Genomic DNA, 22,048 nt, shown 5'->3' with positions numbered 1-22,048 from the left:
CGTAGTACTATTCCCCAAGTTAGGTACTCTTAGCAGCTGTGGGGAAACGACACCCGCAAGCGACCCCCATGTGGTGGCTGAAGAAGGCACGGCTTGCACGGCTGAGTGCACACACATGCCCCTGCAGGCACGGGCGGAACAACCTCCCTTTGGTTCAATGAACTCCAGCTCCAGCCCGGAAGGGTTCCGCCCTGGGATGCAAGTCAACAACATCAACACCAGCAAGTGCCCTACATCATGCTCGGGGCGTTGGTATCCCTCTCTGCCCTCTCTGCCCTCTCTGCCCTCTCTGTCCTCTCTGACCTCTCTGACCTCTCTGGCCCCCACCCCCGCAGATGCAGGCACACAGATTGGGCCTGCTCCAGCCCGTTGATATGCTTTTCCCGAAGCATCAAGGGCACCGAGACAGCCCCCTCGGGCTCCCTGGTTCGCTCGAGGGCTTCTTGACCGGCTGCAATGCCCACGGGTCACGGGTCACGGGTCACGGGCACGACGCCCACGCCCGGCCAAGATTGTCAACAAGGGTTCGCCGCCTCACCGACGCCGGGACTGGAGACGGAGGCGACCAGACTGCCAGACCAGCTGAATACACCGCCCTGTTGCTGCAGCTCGTGGCCGTACGCCATCAAACAAGCATGAGATCCACAGACAGCCATTCTCGCTACGCCCAACGGTACCGCGGCGCCGGGGGGGGGCATCTCAAGGGCCAAGGGGGCAACGCCGACGCGGGCTGCTGCTCCTTTCCCGGCCCAGCATATGTGCATGTTACATCGCATCCGTCAGGCATCAATCCTGCCGGTAGAGGGACTCCGGCACCATGCTCGGGCCGTACACGCTTCGCGATGCCTCGCAGGCGACCCGACCATCGGGCCAGGCCAGGCCGAAGACGAATGCCAACACACCAGGCGTCCAAAAAAGCAAACCATCCCGACGACACCATCAATCGGTGGCCGAAGCTTGACCATGTCCGGTCCTCGGTCTGGCCGCAACGACGGACATTGGCTCAACATTGTCTTCTCAGATCCAGCACGAAGCTGCCTACTGTGTGCCTCTGATATGCACGTTTTGTCAGAGAGAACGGACGTCCAAGAATGGGACAGAGCAGACGAGTCAGGGTATTCCCCACTCACCCGTGTCCAGAACTTGAGAGACGGCACTCGCACTGACTCCACCGAGATTGATCACGGTACCCACACATATACAACACACACACACAAAACGCCCCATATAATACCCCATCGTCGCGAGAATCTTCATCAAATAACCAAACCCAACAGCGCCAGTGGTTTAGCGGTAAAATCCATCGTTGCCATCGATGGGCCCCCGGTTCGACTCCGGGCTGGCGCAGAGTATCACCACAACAGCCTCCAGAGCCTCCTCTGGAGGCAGTTGCTTTTTTGCACATTTTCTCAAGGCCCCTGAAACACCGACGCAGTATCTATTGAGGTCTTGCGGCCTGGATGCGCAGTACTTTGTAAATGCTGGTCGCCCAGTGTCGCTGCATGCCGCCGCTCGGTGGAGATCTTGCTTCGTGGGACTTTTCTCACGCGCGTAGACAGAACCTCTGGAGCAAGTTGAGCAAGTTGAGCATGTGCCCATGCGAAGGTCCGTAGGGGAATGCGTAGCAAGGTGTTGATGACCCTGCCTAAACCCGGTGTCTGACGAAAACGACCAACTGTGTCGATGAGGACTCGAGAGATAAACGGTTCCACCACATATACGTAATCGGGTCAGGCGACTCTAGGAAGGAGAAAGTGAAACACCGCAATATACAGGCCGCACGCGCATATAAATCAAACCTGCCTTACAGAAATGCCCAAGCGAGACGCGGCTTCAAACTGCCTGCATCCAAGGCGCCGAAGTGCTGAGAGCCCAGGGATTCCAAGCGGGTGAATACAAAGGTTGATAACAGGACCCAAGCACCGTGCCCTGCTTCCTCTTTGCTCTTCAAGCCCCGTTGTTTGTCGAACATGTCACGATTTGGACATCAGGGAAACCCCAAGCACATGTTGGGCTCGACTGTGCCGCTTGCTTCCCGCGGTAGAATCCACTGCTCATGGCTGTGTCTGTTGGATATATAGGGAGATGTGTATATATATTTGTCTTTTGAGTCGTTCCCGTCACAGATCAGGCTGTCCACGCGGTCATTTGATCCCTTCCACCGCATTGAACTCATTTGCGCCTGTGCCCTTCCGCAAGGTATCAATCCGATCCTCCTCTCCGTCGATCGTGCCCCTTCGTAAGGGATCATTGTCGCTCTGAAAACGACATTCTCGTCCTGGTACTCGCTGGTCGAGGTGCGCATAGGATCCACCACACATATTAAGGAACATGCGCTTTGTTCAGTCTTTGTCTGTGTGCTCGGACACCCGTTTTGACCAGTTTACCGCCGGGTTTCCTTTGCGCAACAGACATCTGGATTCGAACAGTGGCCTTCGTTGAGCACAACTTCTGCGTGTGCCGCTCCCGCCTAGCACCCGAGATACCCCTTGGCGTGCCCCTTGCAGTAAACGTACGTAGAGATCAACCCTCGAAAAGTGGCCGTGGAGGGGTGCACGAAGCCCCTTCCTCGTGCGCATTGGTCGTCGTACTTTAGTCGTCCCCTGCTCGACACCATGGATGCTCCAGAACCTGGTTGATATCGTATCTCTTTTCGACATCGCGGTCTAGCATGCAGCGGATGAGGTCGATACTCTCATCGCTGATTGTGTACGGCACACGCAGATCGCGATCCATGATCTCATCGATGCTGTAGAACGGGTTCTCCTTGTAGATGATGGTGTAGAGCAAGATGCCGAGAGCCCACACGTCCTGCTCTTTGCCTTTATAAGGTTTGCCGGCGAGGACTTCCGGTGCTGCGTAGTCTATTGTTGTTTGATTAGCATGAGGCGACACTTTGGAACTGTCCGATGGGGAGACATACCTATAGTGCCCACGAACACATCAAAGGGGCCACTCTTGATGTACGCCGCGCTCCCAAAGTCAATAAGCTTGATGTGCCCTTCTCCGTCCAGCACCACGTTCTCGTCTTTGATGTCACGATGGACAACCTTTGCCTTGATGTGCAGGTGGTGGACAGCCCGTGCAACCTGGACGAAAATGCTTCGGCACTCATCTTCCTCCATGTTTGTACGAAGCTCGATGTAGTCGAACAGGTCCATGCCAGGGAGCCCGTGTGGTCCCATTTCAATGTAATAATTGACCTCGTCTTCGAAGAAGTCCTCCATCTCAACAATGTTGGGATGCCGGAGGCCCTCTCTGCGCAGGTAGTTCAGGACGTGTATCTCGAGGGGCACGGTGCCCAGCTTCCGGTCCCGGGTCCACGTGTCTACGAGAATCCGTTTCTTCGTGACGTACTTGAGTACCACCTTCTTTCCGCTGTCCTTGTATCGGGCCAGTTTGACCTGGCCATACGCGCCCTGGCCCATCTCCTCCAGGATAGCAAAATCTTCAATAGACTTCTTGTGCGATGACTCGGCCGCCTTGGGAGCGGGTGGCTTCTCCTGCTTGTCTTCTTCCGGAGCTTTGTCAGATGCTTTCGTGCCGGTGATCTTCGCGGCAGCGCTCAGCGCGGCATCCTTAATCGACTTGGTGAACATTGACGTCGGCCTTGGTTCCTTCTTGGGCTCGTCAGAGTCAGAGAGGTGGAGCTCTGCTGGCGTCGGCGCAGGGGTCTGGCCCGGGCTGGGCTGTCGAAGAGGGGTCGCCGTTCCCGAGAGCAGGGGAGACGCAGCGCCAAGGTTTGATCTGGTGGCATGAATGTGCCTGGAGTACGTGATCCATAAAGCGAAGACCATCTCTGTCTGAGTGACTGGGAACTCATCCTCAGTGACGGCTGACTCCCCGTCGCTTGCCTCTGACAGAGCCCCTTCGTGCAGCATGGTTTGCTTTTCGCTCTTGACAACCCTCATCTGTACATCAACCTTGAGCTCCGACCCATCGCGATGCTTGGCAGGGAGCCCCTCCGGCCGCAGGAAGCTGCTTGTGGCATCCGGCCGACCCTCCCGGAGCCCGAGGAACGCATAGGCCTTTCGGAAGCTGTGCTCAGGAACAACAATTCCGTCGACTAGGAGAAGTCCGTCTTGCTCGGTCAGGATCCGTAGCACCTTGTCAAAGCCTGGCAGGAGAGACTTAATGTCCATTCCATTTGGCTGTTCGTGGCCGAAAAGTGCGCCGCAGAAGACCGTGTTGGAGCTCTTGACCGTCAAAGATGCTGGGTCCACGACAATGATACCTGCGATGTGTGGGAAGCTCGAAATGCGCAACTCTGTCTTCCCTTGCACCTGGTTGATTGTTGCCGGGATGTTTATCCTGTCACAGTTGCGGCAGGTGTAGTACTTTCGCTTTGCGATTTGTGCATAGTCGATTGCACCAAATCTTGGGTCAATCCCTTGACGTGGGATCCGCGGGACCAGCTTGCCGACATCCAGGCCCGGTTTCAAGCTCTCATCGCCCCAGATGGAGAGCAGCTCTCCTGTGAGCTTGGTCACAACACCGTCCTCGTCGAGGGTGAGGTAGGCGACATCTTCATGTATCTCTTCAAGCACCCATATCAACCCCATCCTCTTCTCCTTCACCCACAGGCTAGCCGACCCGGTGGCACCATTGCGTTTCTGGATAGGTACGACATCCCCACACAGAAGCACGCCCCTAGACTTGTTGCTCTTATGGTTCGAGTGCCCCCCACCGCTCAATTTTGGAGGTCGCCAATCGCCACTATGAAAGGTCTCTGGCCTTTTCACAGGACTCACTCTCGGGGTCTGTGCTCTCGAGCTCGGCTTGCTCAGCAACCTAGCTGTGATACCGCCGCCCCGCGATCCCAGCAGGGTGGACGACACCCTCGACTGCGCCGGCGGCGGTGCAACCTCTGTTTCTGACTCTGCTGCAGCCTCGCTCTCGTAATCCCCATGTTTCAGTTTGTTCTCAAGCCACCCCCTGCGCTCCTTCTGCACAATGTCCAGTATGCTGGTGGATTTGAAATCCGACTTTCGAAAGCCGTAGACCAGGCAAGCCAGGTCGTTTGCGGCGAGTATCGTCCATGGGGGCTTGGCCTCGGTGGTGAAAATCGCCTGAGCAGCCGGTACCCACCTGCTGGAGTGGCCATGCACCGACGAGCCCCTCGCGGTTGGTGCGTGCAGTGAAGGTCCGAAAGACTGAGACGATCTGGGGGAGAGGATGCTTTCAGGGTTGCCCGGCTGTCCGGCCACATAGGGCTGGGCCATGGCGTCCATGAGTTTTTGCTGCATCGAGGCGTGAACGGTGTCGGTGAAGGTCCGTTTCAGGACGCTTGGCCGCCTCGACTCTGGGGGCGAAGTCTTCTGGGTGGTTCCGCTCTCGTTTGTCGGTGTCCGTGACGAGTTCTCAGACGAATCTCCCTCCTCCGGCGCTGACGACAGCGAGTCTACGCGAGATGTCTGACGTACGTCTTTGGTCGAGACTTTCCCCTTATCCTCCTGGACACGGTGCTGCAGGCCTAGAGGGTTGGGATCATCGGGAGACATCCAGAGGTCCTCAACTGGCTCGGGGCTTTCGGTCCTGGGCATGAAGGTCTTTTCAAACATGTTCTCGCCCGACATATCAGCAGGCCCCGTGAGAGGGCCTAGAGGGTGCGACGGATCGCTGAGGCCCATCAGCTGCGCCTTGGCCAAAAGTTCCAGCATATTTTGTGTTTCTATGTCCCCGGTCACCCGTGCCTGGGCGCTTGCCAGGGCTGGGTTGGAGGTGGCAGAGCGACCGATCCGGTCCTTCATGAACTCGATCGAACGTCTCAGTACATTTTGGCGGTTGTGTATGAACTCCTCGGACTGGTGTGCGAAGGAAAACGAGTGCAGGGACTCGCTGGGGAAACGCTCCAAGTCGTCGATGAAGGCGGGTGACGATGGCCCCGAGGCCAATGGTTGCAACATGGTCATCGAGGTGGACCGTGAGAGACTCAAGGATGGACTCCTAGAAGCCGGGTTGGATGGCCCGAGTGTGCCGTTCCTACCAGGTTGTGACTGGCGTATCCGGCGGAGTCCTGACAATCCCAGACCGTGATCGTGGTCTGTCATAATGGGTGATCTGATGACTCGACGGGTTAGCTGATGGGAGAGGAGATGTCCCGTCAAAGCACCGGTAGCGACAGCATGCAAGGGAACGAATCTGAAGGCAAAAGCATAGCAGATGGATGCGTGAGGTCACTGTGAGAGCACATGGTTGTGATAGAGGTGGGTCAGCAAGCCAAGTTGAAGGATCCAAAATGTCCTGCCTTGCGAGCTGGTATACAGTAAACAGTGTGACAAGCTCCTCCTTGACGGGGGGGGGGGGGCGACTTGGCCATGGTAGTATACTGCGTTGAGGAGGCTGACAGACCTGACCCTCCCGCCACTTGACCGAGGCACGCGGACATGTCACTTTACATGGAGGCTTGGTGTTTAGGGTCGGGGACTCGAGGCGCAAGCCCCGGGGGGACCAAGGGACGGGGGGCAGCTGGGCTCACCTTGCGAGGATGTCATATTCGGAAGCAGCTGGGCCAGCATCGAAGGACATGCGTACTCGAGCCTTTTCCGAGTTGTCTGGCACCGCGAGGGCCAGGTTGGAAAGGCTCTTGTTCTTTTGCATCTGCACGGGCGGTGAGAGCTTGTCCGTATTTCTGCCTGCACCTTCCCCGCTGTGACCCTGTGTGTCGGCGCCTGGGAGAAAGGCCACTGGCGTCAGCGTCCGCATCTCACAAGGACGCTGTGTCCCAAGCCATGTCACATCACTACAGGGCCGCACCCACCTGGATCAAGACCCTGCTCTTGTATTCTAGGCATCGTATGTGTGGAGGTACAGCCGAAGCTTTGGGGCCTCGGGGCTGGCTTCGGGTCGAGAAGGGGCTGGCTGCCGCAGGTTCTGTCGGACGGCGCCTCGGCGGGTCGACTGCGCAAGATGCGCAACAGGAGGCCCGGGAGAACAAGTGCTACCAGAATAGATGAGTGTGGGTAGGTCCTAAGGAAGCCGGCATCTGGGGCCAGTTCAGAACTCGAGGTGACAGTCAACCGGGCGAGGGGCCAGATTCATGGGCGACCAAAGACCCGAGACGGCTGGGCTCGTCGTTCCGTTCCGTATGCCGTACGGGCGGCGATGGCGTCTGTTGTTGCCTCGAGGGGGCAGCAGGAGGCAGTGCGCGGTGGTCGACTGCTCACGACGGCGACAGCGCAAAACTGGAACACGCGGGAAGAAAACAAGTCAATGCCGGTCTAATGGGTATCTCGATTGCTGCATTGAAGCAGTCGTGCAAGCAATGGAAGGCCGTTCGGGCGATCCTGTGAAAAAAAACCTGGTCTATCTCTAGGTCGGCCTTGGGGGGTTGGGGGGCTGTGGTCTGGGTGAGGGTAGCCGTGAGGGAGCTGGCTTGCTGGCGTGGTGTTGCGGCACTCGGGGCGTCGAACAGCCGATGTCTAGCGTTGAGACCGCGTATAAGCAGGCAGATCTAAACCGTGGGGAGGGGCGCCAGGTCAGAAGTCGGGCTGGCGGGCGGGCGGGAGGGCGGTGGGAGGTGGGCGCTGTGGAAAGGGGAGAAGAGTAGCAACAAGAAAGAAAATCCTTGGGGGGCGGTCGCGGCAGTTTTGGGACTCGCAGACAGAACTATTCGAGGTTTGAGCGAGGGTTTTGGGGAGGCTCGGTCCTTCCACACAGGCAAAACCTTGGAAGCGTGGGAGGATGGAAGGCCCAGATGCTGCGTACAGTGCAATAAACCTTGGGGCAAATGCAGGTGGGAAACTCTATTCCACGCCGTCAACAGGCAGTACCTACCAGCTTAGTAGCAGGGGGCTGCAGTACCGTGTGTCTCTAGTCTCTTAGCAGCTCGTTGAGGCGACAGCGAAAAAAGGGCCTTGCAATCTTGGGCAGCATAACGGTCTCCGTGCTGAATCATAGGTAGATGCCCGGGTACAAAGTCAGGCAGATCAGGTGTACTCCGTAGCGCGGGCCCCTATGGAGCTTCTGGAGCTTCTGGGCCCAACAGGACCTCGGATCAGCACGGAGTATTGAGGGACAGTGCCGGTCCTGGCAAGCAGACAGACAGGCCGCTCATCACCCCCCCCCCCACAGGGCCAAAACCAGGCCTACCCAACGGTCATGATTCTCCAGACGTGCAGCCCGTTTCAAGGAGGGTCTTGGGAGCAAGAGGTCAACCCGTCCGAGGCTGTTATTGTTGGATCATGCTATCCATCACCACCCATGCTGATCAGCCAGAGCCAGGGACCGTCCAAGGGGGAGGATCATCGCGGCCCTCGTCCCTTGGCCCTTAGTGATTACTCGCCAACTTTCTTTTGGTGACCGGAGCGTGCACACTGCCAGACTGCCAGACTGCACAGTGCCGTTTTGCACGTGAAAGAGAGAACAAGACAGGCGGCGCAGGTGCACGGCATGCCCCTACCGCTCCCCTACCGCCGCAGCTGCCAAGACGCTGGGCTTGATTTCCCTGCCGCAGCCACTTTGACCTTGCAGGACAAGGTCGATCTTATCGCATCCGGGTGCTGAAGATGGAGCTGCCCGAGTGTCAGCCATCGCCGGCCTGCCTGCCTGCCTGCCTGCCACCTGCAAATCATCTGCCAAATGACCCTCAACGGGTTGTGAGCATCCAGCGAGCCAACCTCGTGATCCAGGATCGGCTGCTACGCTTGTCTCCGAGGCCGGGTAACACCCACTTGACACCCTACCAACCCACCTAGCCCGGCACCCAGAGTCGTATCCTGCTCGCACGAGGACGGATGCATGCCACACAGTACTGTGTAGGTGCGTTACCGAGATACCATGGTCTGAGACAAACTGTCAAGGGGCTGGACCACCTCTCCCGCGTAGATAAGAGCAAAGACAGCATGTCATGAGAGACAGTTTCTGCCCGTGCGTCTAACTACCTAGTACCTAGGTGCCAGGGTAGCAGGTAGCAGGTAGCTAGACGAAATAGACGGGACTCGCAGATCCTTGTTGCCTTGATACGATGAGCTGAGCACTGTCAGCAGGCCCTCCTGCAGGGCAATACTCATCAAGGCTTGCAGCTGATCAGATGGTCCATCACCCAACCTGCCAGCTTCGCCCGATGCTCCACGTTCGGGAGATCTGCCGGCCGATGCGGAGGCAAGTGCAGTTGTCATCACAAGCCGGCCCCGGACCGGAGGCAGGACGGAACATGTCCCATTGGCAATCGCCCGAGTGCTCGGCCATTGTCTTGGAATCACACACGCGACTCATTCTCCCATCACATTCCTGCCAACTAGGCTTGACGTTGATGTTTTGCCCGCCTGGCGTCTCTCCGATGTCTATCACATCATGTGTTTACAGGTCTCAATAACTATGATATCAAAATCGACAGCTGCTTAAAGAAATGCTCACTGATCTGGATGCGCTTAGGTTTCACGACTGCCAAGAGCAATCATCAAGAGACCAAAAGAATCCAGCCTAGAGGGGACTATCCCACAGGATGTTGTCCGTCCTATGTATATATATCCGATAACTGCACTTTGTCACAAAAAATTATACTGAAAGGATCTATCGATCATATTGTAAAGAGTCTATGTTCTTTTACATTGAGGATTGTACCCCGACGTTGGCCTATGCCAATATGTACCCCACCGTCTCGGTGCCCCACCATGCATACCATGCATACTAGACAGACTAGGGAGGTACCTCGGTACATCACGGCAGACCACTTCTCTAGCAGCTGTCCCCGCTTCCGCGTGTATGTAGGCAGATAGGTACTTGCCTATGTACCTAGGCACTTAGCGTAGTATCGACGGCGGCGGATCACAGCCCCTCCAAAGCCCCGCTGTACCCCGCATTAGGCGCGGCGGGCCAGGTTCCCCTCGAGCCGGATTCCCCGACGTGCTTGGCCCAGAGCGCCGGGTGGGAAAGCGGACCAGCAGAACCAGGAAGCAGGAAGCAGGTCCGCCACCCAATGCAGTACTGTGTAAGACGTAATCAGTGGTTCGAATCCAGCAATAGGTTTGCTACGCATTATGCACCTGGGCTTTGGCCAGCAACACAGCACCCGGGACGAGCGCTCAGAGCAGCGCTCAGAGCAGCGCTCACGAGTCAGACCGTCTGGCTGAGATGACGCGCCGCAGCTTGAGGAGGCGCAGGATGTTTGGACTATGGCTAGCTAGGAGAGAGTTTGTGAGAGTTTGTGTGAGCAGCGCCAGGGAAGGCGGTTCGTCCCGGCCACGCTGTCCTGCCTTTACCCGGGGTGGCCTCGCCCTCTTGAGAAAATGCCTCTGCGTCTTCATGCCCTGAGAAGCAGGGGAGCTCCAGGACGTACGGCCAGCACTGGCAGACAAGCAGACAACCTCGCAGTCAGGCGCTGCATGATGAACCGAGTGCTGCCCATGAATGTATGCAAACACAGCGTCCTTCATGCCCGCTGGGGGAGATAAGGGCAGAACCCTGCTAGAGCGACCAATAGAACAGGAGCATTGGCAGGGGATCTGGCTCCCTCGTGGTCACGGACAGCATGGTGCTCTTGAAGAGAGGCCACGGGGGTGCCACACGAGCCTGCCAGGCTGGTCACCTGCAGCGAGCTGCGCGTGAGGTGCGGGTTGTTCTGGTGGGTATTGTCTGTACTCAGATGCCCTGGCGGGCCGGCGACTCTGCCCCCATGCCCGCGTGGATAGGTGGATGGTGACCACGCCAACCCACACTACTGCAGAGCGTATCAGGGTATCGATTGGCATCCTCGGCTACTACGAAAATGGACCAAGCAAAAGGAGGGTCTGGACGCTGTTCCCGATGGGAAAGCCCTCAACACCAGAGGACCTGGGGAGCATGCAGGGGTGGGCACTAGCAGGTGGAGGATGGGGGGCCATCCATGGCTGCCATGCAGCCACCAGCTGCGTCGGCGCAGGACCCTTCTTTTTTAAACTTGTCGAGCCTCTCCCGTTGACTTTTTTTCCCTCTCACCCTGCCCTCGGACTGACTGGACTGACTGGACTGACTGGACTGACTGGACTGACTGGACTTGACTCGATTCCACTCACGTCCACCGTGTAAACCTCTACTTTATTTCGTGACGCCTCCTCCTGCTCTCCACCCGTCCACCCGTCCACCTCCTCCTTCACCCGTGACCCGTCGCGGCCCACACGAGCACGCGCACCAGAGGTAAGAGCCGGGTCTGTCAGCGCCCGTTGGCGAACCCCAGTGTAACCCCACTCCTCCTACCCGACAGAATGCCATCCATGTCTTATCCGCCCCAAATCCCATGCGTGAAATCCACCTGCAGCCCGCGCGATTTGTCTGTCCGAGTCCCTTTGCTGACTTCCTCGCATCAGACTCAAAAACTCTTGCCCTTTCATCTATCCAGACCCGAGGCCTCTGCTGGGCTGCTCAGCTGTTCCCCGTCCTGTGGCAGAGCTGGAGCAAGAGCAACAAGAAGCTCTCGCAAACAACCTTGGGGGGCAAGAGCTCGCACGTGTCCGGCACTCGCCCAACCCCCTCCTCCAACACGCCACCCCGCCTTTTTCGGATCGGCGCGGAGGAAGCTGGCAGGCCTCTCTCCAAAAGCTTCTTTGTTCACAAAAGACGAGATAGGAGACACATTCCGGACCTAGGCCTTTTCAACAATCGTTCGACAAATCGGTCCAGCTCTTATCTTGGGAGGCTCCGTGCCGCGAAGACCGACCCACGCCGACCCCCGGCCGGACTGCCTGGCAATGGCCAGTTGAGTCGAGCAGAAGGCTCACTCAAGAACCGCTGCACTGGCTGTGTTGTTTCCACCGCCTCATCCCGTTTTACCTCACCTTGTTCATGAATGAGGCCACGCTGTGGCGGTGTTGAGCTTAGCAACGACCCCACTTCCGTGTATACGGACCAGCCCTCGACCCCGGCCTTCTGGATCCTAAGCGGAGTAGGGAAAGTTCGCCACGCAGGCGATTTCTGAGGCGACGCCAAGGCTGGGAGGACTGAGGGCTTTTTGGATGACTGTAAACTAACGAAACCGCTCTTGCGAATTGTGTGATACACCAGCCGGACAATGGGCGAATCACTATCTGCCGCAGCCATGGCGGTCATGGCGATAGATGCCGAGGAAATCGATGCATTCACCAACGATCCGGCTATTTTAGATGCCCCTGAGATCCTCGAGCCCGACTCCACGCCAAAGAAGAAGGGAAACCGCGAGAGGCTGCTCCGAGGCCTTCAGCGCATGTCCTCCTCGCCGTCCTTGGCTCGAACCGGCCGCGCGAGAGCCTCCACCAGCCCGTACCATGGCCCTGGGAGCTTCTCTTGTGTGAGCCTGGCGACCAATCCCTCGCCTTTTGGCCAGCCAAGCTCGGGGTATTTCTCCACGTCTTCCCACGGTGGGCTGTCCACCGCGCCCACGTCTATCCCTGGTACCCCCAGTCATGATGGCAGCGTCGAGCATGCCCTCGCAACCCGGAAAGTCACCAATATCGACATGGCCGCCTCTTCGACTCTGACCGTCCCGCTGCCAGTGGACCTGAGACCAAAGCGGACCATCTTCAATATTTGGCAACATCTTCCTCGGGAGATCAAGATCCACGTGTTGGCATTCTTACAGCCCAGGGACCTCGTCCTGGCCTCAGCTGTAAGCAAGGAATTCCACGAGCTCTGCCACGACGGCCAGCTATGGACTTCGTTCGATGCTTCCGAGTTCTATCAGGATATACCGGCAGAGTCTCTCGCCAAGATCATCGTTGCTGCTGGGCCGTTCATCAAGGACCTAAATTTGAGAGGCTGTGTCCAAGTCGAGCATTACAAGAGGGCAGAAACTATTGTCAAGTCTTGTAGGAACCTCATCAATGCCACCCTGGAAGGCTGCCGTAACTTACAACGGACGACACTTCACAACCTGGTGAGAAGCAATGACAAACTCGCCCACCTCAACCTCACCGGCCTCACCGCGGTGACGAATACGACTTGCAAGCTCATCGCTCAGTCCTGTCCGTCCCTGGAACTTCTCAATGTCTCTTGGTGCAAGCACATGGATGCCGAGGGTATCAAAATCGTGGTGGAGGCCTGTAGGAAGCTCAAAGACCTGCGAGCTGGAGAGGTCAAGGGATTCGACGACTCGAGCGTTGCGTCGGCCATTTTCAAGACGAACAAACTAGAGCGGCTGATATTGAGCGGATGCAACGACCTCGACGACGTGACTCTACAAATCATTGTCCACGGAACCAACCCCCCGATCGACATCTTGACAGACCGACCAATCGTGCCTCCTCGGAAGCTTCGTCATCTCGACCTCAGCCGATGCAAAGCCCTGACCACGCGTGGCGTACAGGCCCTCGGCCATTGCGTTCCAGAACTTGAGGGCCTGTCAGTGGCCCATTGCACTAACCTGACTGATGCGGCCTTGGAGCCGATACTGGCCACCACGCCTCGGTTGACACACTTGGACCTGGAAGACTGTCGCGGTATCACCAACCACCTGCTGTCCGAGCATCTGGCCAAGTCTCCTTGTGCGGCGAATCTCGAGCACCTGTGCATCAGCTCCTGCGAGAACCTGGGTGACACCGGGATGCTTCCCGTGATTCGCAACTGCAAACGCTTGCAGTCGGCATACCTAGACAACACCCGTGTCTCCGACCTGGTCCTCGCCGAGGCCGCGTCCATGGTCCGCAAGCGAGCCAAGAGGACCAACGACCGGACCCAGCGGCCACAGATCGGGCTCAGCATGGTCGTGTACGACTGCCAGCACGTCACCTGGACCGGGGTTCGGGAGGTTCTGTGCCGCAACGCAGAGATCAAGAACCCGCGTTCCGAGGACGGCGAGAGGCTCTCGACCTACCCAACCGAGATCATTGCCCTCAAGGCCTTCTACGGGTGGCAGATGACCATCGACGAGCAGACGAAGCGCGTCCTGCGTGGCGACCTGGCGGCCGCGAACAGGCTCGAGCGCAAGTGGGCCGAGTACATGCAGGCGAATGAGGAGGCCGGCGTGGTGGGTGCCGGCGGCCGTAGGAGGCGCAGGCGGGCGAGGGAAGCGCAGATGGCGCATGACGAAGAGGAAGGCGGCGCTGGTGTCGGCCCCGGTGGCGGGAGGAGAAGGGCCCGGACGGCGGCTTGCGCCGTAATGTGAGCGGGGATCCCGAGGGGGAACAGAAGGCTGAGACATCATTTGACCTCGAATTAGCGGGAGGCGCATTTGTCGCAAGACGCACGAGACCGGTCGGTGGTCTTGATCGACCGGGATTCCGTGCAAAGGGACACGGAGATCGGGGCTTGTGCTTGCTTATACGGCATCATTTCCTTGTCAATTACACGCATCAGGGACGGGGGTTATCTGGGGTGGCACAGGATTGGATGGATACTCAGGAGCATTGCTTTTTTTATACTGTTTCCATTATTCCAGACTCTTTTTTTTTTTTTTTTTTCCCCCATCTGTCTCATTATGGACGGACGTTCACGCCCAGCAAAGGCTGGAACATCAACACGCTAGACTCGCCCCAGATCAAGACTGTTTTCATAGCAATCTTATGTGCATCTATTCATACCAAACTCTAACTCTACCGGAAAAGGAATATGTGTCGAGGTAATGTAAATACAGCTGCCGTAACGCAACGCAACGCAAGGCAAGTCGGGTCAGTGTCCGCCCAGGGTATGGGGTGAAGTCAGGCGGGCAACACCGCTGCGATTCCAGTCCCACCTACTTTGCAACCCAAAAAGCAACCAATTGTACAGCACATCGTCCTTCTCGCTGGAGATGAAAGCGCAAAGAACACATAATCGGGCTAGGAGAACAAAAAAGGAAGCCGTGTACGCCCCTCTGCACCCGATCATTCTAGCTATCCGACAACGTCCCCCCAAACAAGTCCTCATACTTTCCCCTGGCCTTGCTGGGCCGCCTGCGCAGCGGCTCCAGGCCAAAGATATCCTCAGAGGTGAACGCCTTGGCAGCCGCCGCGGCAGACTGGTCCGTGACCTCGCCAAAGAGGAATGCGTTGCGGTCGCGGCTGACGCTGTCGCGGGGGCTCTTGCGGTAGTGGATGTGTGTGTTCTGCGTGGGCGTGGTGCCGGCCGAGGGCAGCGACGAGGAGGGCGAGTAGCCCGGGGACCCGTGGGACGCGGCGGAAGGGCTCTGGTCCGGCTCGAGCATCAGGGCGAAGGAGGACTGCGCCATGGTAGAGCGCGTCGGCACGGCGGTGGGCCGGAGGAGCGCCGGAGGCGGCTGCGACGTCGGTGATAGCGGGGACGAGTGCTCGACGCCCTCCATCGTCGCCTCCTGCCTCGGGGGCGTGCCTGGCGCCGCCGGGTCAACCATCATCTCGTCCGCTGCGACCATCAGGCTCGGCGAGGTGGCGTCGTTGATTATATTGTTAGCTACCGGAGGGTTGATATCGTCCGCTACTACTGCGGGCACGGGCAAAGCGTCGTCGTCCACTACGATCTGTGGCGGTCCCCTGTCGTCCTCCCGGGGTTCCTCTGTCGGGAGCTCGAGCGATGGGTTTTCCAGGTAGACCTTGACGAGCTGTGCCTTTGCGGCGGCCAGCTCGACGCTCTCGAGGGCCTTTTGCTTTTCGCCCTCGAATTTCGAGTCGGACACTTCCTTGAGTCCCGTGATTGCCTCGTCCAGGAAGATGGCCAGCTGCTTGTTCCTCTGCTCCAACTCTGCCAACGTCTTCCTCAACTCTTCAACTGGAGAGGCGGCGGTGCCATTGGGGAAAATGTTATCTCTCGGTGTATTTGATCTGGAGCGGCTGTGTTCGGTGAAGTTGTTTCTTGCCTCCTGGAGGCCCTGCATGTTCTTCCGGATCTCTCCCATGGCGTCGCGCACAGCCTGATTAATGCCCAGCTTCTCGCCGCGCTCGATGACGTTCTTGGCGGCACCTTGGAAAAGAGCCTCTACCCCTCGCTGTTGGATGAACCGCGCCGGTGACCTGAGAGGGGACCGCGCCCCGCGAGCCCGGTCCCTAAGCGACAAGCCCTGGAAACGTTCCTCGGGTGTCGAGGGGCTCGTCTCGGAAACTGGCACTGGCGTCTTGCCCGTGTACTTCATGATTATCGACGAGCCTCCTGCGGCATGATAGTGATCCTTCAGGTACAGAGCATCGTCGACAAAAGTATGAGGCCCGTGCGGTGGTTCAGGGGCGGGATACTTCAGCAATAGCTGCAGCGCATTTGTGTAGTCCGCCTCGAGCACTGCCGTGGTTTTAGCAGTCTGGCATGAGCCCCGGGGAAAGGGCTGCTTACATGTCCATCGTACCCTCAGGAGCATTGCGACGCATACGAGGTCTATTAACTCAAGGGTGGGGTCAAAGGCAAATATGGTGTCCCATAGCACGAGCTGCTGCTCGAATGGGAACTCTCTTCCGAACAGTAGCCGGATCCATCGACTAGGTGGAACAACAGTCAGCGTTTAGATCCCGGGCAGGAGAGACAGTGAAGGAAGCCCACATTAGGAATATCTGGGGTAGGATCTCGATGTTTTGGAGATGTTTGGCGAGCTCGGGGTCGATCCTCATGAGCGCGACTTCATGGATCATCTTGCTCTTTTCGACTATTGCACTCTGTTCCCCGGGCATGGGGCCGCCGGCGTCCACGCTGACCTCGTAAAAGGGCTTGGTATGGTCCATAAGCCTGGAGAATAGAGCGAAGGTGTCATGCTCGATGAAGTACGAGTCCAGCATCTCGACCATGTTGGGATCTGCTATGGCGTCACCGACGTTCTTACGGTCGATGGCATCCTTGTCGACCACGTAGAGGAGCGGTGCCAGCAGCTCGTGCATGCCCTGTCGGTAACCGCCCAGATCGGTGTTCAGCTTGACCCATATGAACAGGATGTCCAGGATGAGTGTCTGGGTGCTCTCTTGGTGATAGAAAGGCTCATCAGGTAAACGCTGGACGTCCTGCAGTATCTCCGCACGGATCGCCTCATCGCCCCTGACGGCGTTCCATGGTGACTATTGCTCGGTTTTGTTACTATCATGATACTATATCAATCACATCGTACCAGGAACGACGAGGGCTACTTACGTCAGGGTCATCTGCCAGCGGATCGAGAGAAAGCTGGTTGAGAAGCTCCGGGTGTTTGATGTACTTGAGGTAGTGTTCCCGGAGGGCACTGTAAGAGTTCCTGTTCTCAAGCAGGACGTGAGACCAGTTGGACGCGTTCACGTCCTTGAAGAGCAAGAAGGCCTGAGCGACTGTCAGTGAGGCAAGTTTCGACTGGCAGATGTGTGCTGAACACGGGCCCGGGCCTCGCTCACCTTCCAGCAGACAGATCGACAGCCAGAGACGCATGGGCTGGTAGGCCCGTTGAACTTGACAGCCCGCTGCAAGTCGGGGAAACTGGAGCTCTGTTTAAGGGTCTCGTCCCACCGAGTCCTGCAATAAGGATGGTTAGCGCCGATATGACTGCGGGTTGGGTCGATCTGTTCCGGCGCAGGGCATACTTGGACTCATCCAGGGGTCTCATCGCGATGACGATGTCTGGCGGGCGGTCAGATCAGGTGCGATGTGGACAAGAAAACAGCTCGCACATGTGTTGGGAGTTGTCTCTTGGACGGAAATGGCAACTTATGAAGGTTGTCGTGTTCCCAAGACTACCGCCTCAACAGCCGTGTCGTCTGCCAGTGCATACCTAGGCACTCAGTTCCCTAGGCTCCAGGTAGTGTTTTTTTCCCTCTCTTCTGACCAGAATTCTCCAAGTGACCAAGCGACGCATGGCGCCGACAGCGATGCGGCTGCAGATCAACACACCCCAGCCGCAACGGGTGGGACAAATGCCTGGTATCGGCGGCAGGGGTCGGGGTTCGGGCCACTGGAGTGGGCTGACCAGGCCCAATCAAGGACCCCGTTTGGGGAGATGCTCTCACTGACCCCAGTCCGCAGGCACCCCACCAACAGGCCAGACTGCAGGAGGCTGTGATCCTGGCAAGCCTGGGCTGCCTGGCTGCCTTGCCTGCTTGCCCACTCACGGCTGACCCTTTTTCGCGAACTGCTCTCACTGCACACCAGCGTTCCTGCCTCCAACACCCGCGACCACTCCTTTGCTCGCCACCCACATGCCCCTCTAACTCGCACAGCCCGCTGCCCGTCCACTCCCGAGGTGGGAATATGACTCTGTGCGGCATCTTGCCTCTGTACTCGCCCAACCCGCGTGGATTCCTACCGTCCGGCCCGGCTGTCTCCCTTGGTTCAACTCCATCGGCACGCATCGCGCCACCCCCTTGACGCTCTCTCGACACCAGTCGCCCACGCTTGCAACGCCGAAGCTCATGCCTCCACCGGCTCTGATTGTACAGGGTGCGACCTTCAACCATGTCTGCCGACCTCTTCGCTGAGTTCGGCACTTTCAACTCGGCGGCTTCGCAGCAGCCCACCCAGAAGCCCAACCTGTCCAACCCCGACCCTTTTGCTTTCTTGTCCAGCCCTACGCCACACTCTGCTTCACCACAGTCCTTCCAGCCGCCGAAGCAGCAGTCATGGTCGACTGCACAGAATCAGAGCGCCAACGCCGGCTGGGCGAGCTTCGGGACGCCCAGTCCAGCTCCGGTAGTTGCCCAGCAAACGAACCCCGAACCTGCCGACGACGATGATGGATGGGGAGACTTCGAGGAGGCACCTCCTTCGGCCACGGCGATGCCTTCCGTTGCCCCAGCTTCTGCACTTGCGACCACCTCAAACTCACTGCCAATGAGGACCCGAATCACCCGTGTAAATACTTTGGATATCATGGCAAACAATTGGGGTCCTCCAGGAGGTGGGAAAGAAAATTCTGGACCCGTGTCCCTCAAGACTGGCCCCCTCTTGGGCATGACAAATACTAGTTCCTCCGGTTTGTGGTCGACGCCCCGAGAAACTCTCCAAGCCCCGACTCCGGCTTCCAAGCCGCAAGTGAGCAAGGCGAAGCCAAAGAACAACAATGCCGACGTTCTCTTTGATGCGGACGATTTCGACGGAGAAGCCCCAGAAGACGAGGACGACGATTTTGGGGACTTTGAGACCGGTGAGGTTGGCACAGCGTTCAAAACGTCAGCTCCTACCCAGCCTGCGATAGCGGACCTGATGTCCCTCGACTTTGGGCCACCTGCTACACAGCCAGCACCAGCTCTTGCGCCCATATCCGAGCAGAAACAGGGTCGCAAAGAGCCTCCATCGCAACTCCTGTCCACACTGAGCATCGGTGGTCCACCGCACTCTCCCAACTCTCTTTACCCCCAACCACCCAAGTCTCCGGCTTTCTCAGACAGGAATCCTTTCCCAGGTCTATCCGTGACTACACCTGTATCTGGCTCGTTCCCGCAGGATCTAAAGGAGGACTCCAAGGCCTCGCCGGATCCTATGACCGCGTGGCCAGACGGCGACTCCGCAAGAGAAAAGGAGGACTGGGATTCATTCGCGGACCTTCCGCTTGATAATTCTAGTGCCAACAAGGGAGGCGGCGGACACTCGGGTGCATCTTCGAGCTGGGACTGGGACGCCGTCGAGCCGGCTCAGGTCAGCCGAAAGCCATCTGCGCCAAAAGCTGCTCCGCGCAAGTCATCGCCCGTTGAACCCCTTGGCCCACCCCCGACAAATGTTCCCCCTCCGTCCATACTTCTCTCCATTTTCACCGAGCTGCTCGAAGAAGCGGAGACCAAGCTCTACAAGCCGACCGCCAACCAACCACCGGCCGTCAAGACGCGGATTTATGCGGATCCAGGGACTATAGCGTTTCTCAAGGGGTACATGGTACTAGCCACCGTGGCAGCTCGCATCCTCGTTGGTCGGAGGCTGCGGTGGAACCGCGACAAGTTCCTGGCCCAGGGCATGTCCATCTCTGCTGCAGGGTCCAAGGGCGGGATGAAGCTGGCTGGAGTGGATAAGGCGCAATCCGCTAGAGAGGACCGCGAGGCCGCAGATGTGATCGGCCTGTGGCGCGACTATGTGGGAAAGCTCAAGACCGCGGTGGCCCAGGCCAACATCGGCATGCAAAAACAACCCGTGAAGATGGAGCCGCTCAAGATCCCTGAAATCAACGATCACATGGCCGTCAGCACCGCGAAGATGGTACCCACGGCACCGAAGGCTTGTGTCATATGTGGACTCAAGCGGGATGAGCGGGTCAAAGGCGTGGACTTTGAGGTTGAAGACAGTTTCGGGGAATGGTGGGTTGAGCACTGGGGCCACAGGACGTGCCGGAATTTCTGGCTTGGCAACGAGGGGAAATTGCGTTCTCGCTGAGGTTTTGTGGTGCGGGAGACCGATTGAGGGCGGATCCCTCTTTGAGTAATTAGAATGCTTGTTCAGAACATAGCATGGCGTTTTAAGAGGTTGTTGAACAACCTAGCCAGCGATCCATTCCAGATGTTGTAGAATATTTCACCTGATCTGTACATATATATCTGGAATTGTTCCAGGCAATAAATCTATGATCTACAAACTCCACCACCAACTTGAACTGAACCGAGGCCTTTCACTCCATGCGATAGTTGCGCTGCCAAACGGATTCGAGTGGCCATGACAGTGTCTATGCGTTCTCGATCGGCAAATGTGTTGCTAGGTCGTCTTGAAAAGCATCCAAAAGACAAAGGCATCGCTGGACAACTTGAGCTGCAAAACTTGAGGAAGTGCAGCCCAACCCTGGAACATCCGTGCGAGAAGACCTAGCCAGCCAAACTCTAACAGGCCAGGAAGCCAACAGGGAAGGAGTAATTAGGGCTGAGTCTAACTGTACAGCGCACAAGCATCCCGAAGTTTTCCTCACAAGTACATGGAGTTAGTCAACAGTACCTCTCCTCCTCATTTAGCCGTCGTCTACAGATCTACAAGAATCCTGGAGAGCACCCACTATTTACTCAAAAGTACTTTTAGCAGAGAGGCTAGGTAGTAACTACCTCATAGCTAACCCTGGCCAATCAACTTCTCAAGGACAGGGAAAACTCTGGGGTGCTTGCGCGCTGCATGTATGGGAAGAATGGCTTGGCGAGCTCCTTTCCGGTTAATGTAGCCTCGATCGCTACTCGTAAGGGAGGCTGAGAATGATCGACGGGATGGGATGCCAAGTGCCGGATTCGTCCCCAAATATCCTCGGCTGGCCTTTTTGCATGCGGCCATGCAGATCCGGATAGATGGGTCTGTTGTGGCCGGCTTCCTGGCCGTGGCCACTAGTCGGACTTCATTGAAACCCAGCAACCTCATAGTTTGCCGGAGTGGTATTGTCAATTAAGCTTCCGTTCTTCGAAGAAGAGTGTTTACCAAACAGAACCGTGTGTACAGGATGACAGAAGTTTACTCGGTGTGATTGGACAGTAGCGAAGAATGACTCCTGTTAAGCCCAACAAGAGAAGTGAGTGCTCTAAACATCGTGCATCGAGACTCTTTCATGCAATTGAGAATGACACCAGATTTGGCGTGCCTCGAAGTGTTGAGCGTGGCAGTGTTTAAGAACTGCCCTTTCCTATCACCATACTCACTCGCACCTATTCTGCAGCTTACTTCCCAGCTTTCGCCACTCATCTTCGTAATAACAGAGAAGATGCCATGATTCCTCATTTACAGTTGGTAGACTCTGCGTACTTGACCAGGGTCTACTTGAACAGATCTTGTTGTTGTCTTTGGGATGGCTGGATGACGATAGAGAACAAGCTGTATAGGTTTGTGATGACGGCCTTGCCTGATGCGCAGCAACTACAAGGCAACCGTAATGGCGTCAGATATTCATGTAGCTTTTCATTGATCAAATCGAACAGTATAGAAAACGATACAATTGTTATACGGACAATGTTAGGACTATCTGTTGGACAACTTGAAGTTTTGGGATGTGGCCCTTGTTCACATTGGGTCTGACTCGCCTCTGCAACGGTCCATCCACATTGCGGCTTGTCGATACTTGCCAGCACCGATTTGCGATCACAAGCTTGGCCCGGTTTGACAGGGCCAACTTAGTAGATGCCATGCATGATCAGCACGAGCGTGATGAGGGCGCTGGTAAGAACCCGACGTCGCTTTCAAGACGACAGGCTGAGCCAACCCAGAATTCAAGGACAACCGTTTCTGAAAGCTAGTTTTGTGCGTCATAAAAGCGTATGCTTCAAGCGTGGAGATGCGTGTGCACTCAGACACGGCCTGCGATGTCCACAGGGAAGATAGG

At 57.2% G+C, this 22,048-nt stretch overlaps 4 protein-coding genes across 4 annotated transcripts; 2 read left to right on the top strand and 2 right to left on the bottom strand.

Annotated features, from left to right (window-relative positions):
- Window positions 1-256: 256 nt before the first annotated feature.
- Window positions 257-7,744, bottom strand: KVR01_013434 (uncharacterized protein). The gene is made up of 4 exons (XM_044791716.1): window positions 6,479-7,744; window positions 2,924-6,060; window positions 1,131-2,864; window positions 257-1,051 (listed from the first exon to the last, which is right to left on the bottom strand). Exons 1-3 carry the CDS (start codon window positions 6,703-6,705, stop codon window positions 2,593-2,595), a joined length of 3,636 nt encoding a protein of 1,211 aa, XP_044637515.1. The 5' UTR covers window positions 6,706-7,744; the 3' UTR covers window positions 257-1,051; window positions 1,131-2,592.
- A 3,191-nt stretch (window positions 7,745-10,935) lies between these two features.
- Window positions 10,936-14,324, top strand: KVR01_013495 (uncharacterized protein). Its single transcript, XM_044792863.1, has 2 exons — window positions 10,936-11,115; window positions 11,286-14,324. The coding sequence occupies exon 2, from the start codon at window positions 11,987-11,989 to the stop codon at window positions 14,051-14,053; it is 2,067 nt and encodes a 688-aa protein (XP_044637576.1). The 5' UTR covers window positions 10,936-11,115; window positions 11,286-11,986; the 3' UTR covers window positions 14,054-14,324.
- A 114-nt stretch (window positions 14,325-14,438) lies between these two features.
- KVR01_013443 (uncharacterized protein) lies at window positions 14,439-17,697 on the bottom strand. The gene is made up of 7 exons (XM_044782601.1): window positions 17,454-17,697; window positions 17,367-17,403; window positions 17,181-17,298; window positions 16,948-17,109; window positions 16,369-16,874; window positions 16,165-16,307; window positions 14,439-16,113 (listed from the first exon to the last, which is right to left on the bottom strand). The coding sequence occupies exons 2-7, from the start codon at window positions 17,387-17,389 to the stop codon at window positions 14,756-14,758; spliced, it is 2,310 nt and encodes a 769-aa protein (XP_044637524.1). The 5' UTR covers window positions 17,390-17,403; window positions 17,454-17,697; the 3' UTR covers window positions 14,439-14,755.
- Window positions 17,698-17,880: 183 nt separating this feature from the next.
- On the top strand, window positions 17,881-20,338 carry KVR01_013460 (uncharacterized protein). The gene has a single exon (XM_044789966.1). The coding sequence runs from the start codon at window positions 18,235-18,237 to the stop codon at window positions 20,137-20,139; it is 1,905 nt and encodes a 634-aa protein (XP_044637541.1). The 5' UTR covers window positions 17,881-18,234; the 3' UTR covers window positions 20,140-20,338.
- The last annotated feature ends 1,710 nt before the right edge of the window (window positions 20,339-22,048 follow it).

This window comes from Diaporthe batatas (genome assembly GCF_019321695.1).
Source record: "Diaporthe batatas strain CRI 302-4 chromosome Unknown Contig00027, whole genome shotgun sequence".
In the NCBI taxonomy this organism is placed as follows: Eukaryota; Fungi; Ascomycota; class Sordariomycetes; order Diaporthales; family Diaporthaceae; genus Diaporthe; species Diaporthe batatas.
Note: the sequence above shows the minus strand (reverse complement) of the source record. Positions and strands in the feature narration are given on the sequence as shown.

Bases quoted from the DNA above. Each gene is read 5' to 3' on its own strand.
- KVR01_013434 (XM_044791716.1), bottom strand. From the start codon at position 6,705: ATGCGGACGCTGACGCCAGTGGCCTTTCTCCCAGGCGCCGACACACAG. The intron at 6,061-6,478 runs GTGAGCCCAGCT...TCGAGTCATCAG, and splicing joins GAATATGACATCCTCGCAAG to ATCACCCATTATGACAGACC. The intron at 2,865-2,923 runs GTATGTCTCCCC...AAACAACAATAG, and splicing joins TGTGTTCGTGGGCACTATAG to ACTACGCAGCACCGGAAGTC.
- KVR01_013495 (XM_044792863.1), top strand. From the start codon at position 11,987: ATGGGCGAATCACTATCTGCCGCAGCCATGGCGGTCATGGCGATAGAT.
- KVR01_013443 (XM_044782601.1), bottom strand. From the start codon at position 17,389: ATGAGACCCCTGGATGAGTCCAA. The intron at 16,875-16,947 runs GTAAGTAGCCCT...ACCGAGCAATAG, and splicing joins CGCTGGCAGATGACCCTGAC to TCACCATGGAACGCCGTCAG. The intron at 16,308-16,368 runs GTGGGCTTCCTT...TGTTCCACCTAG, and splicing joins CTACCCCAGATATTCCTAAT to TCGATGGATCCGGCTACTGT.
- KVR01_013460 (XM_044789966.1), top strand. From the start codon at position 18,235: ATGTCTGCCGACCTCTTCGCTGAGTTCGGCACTTTCAACTCGGCGGCT.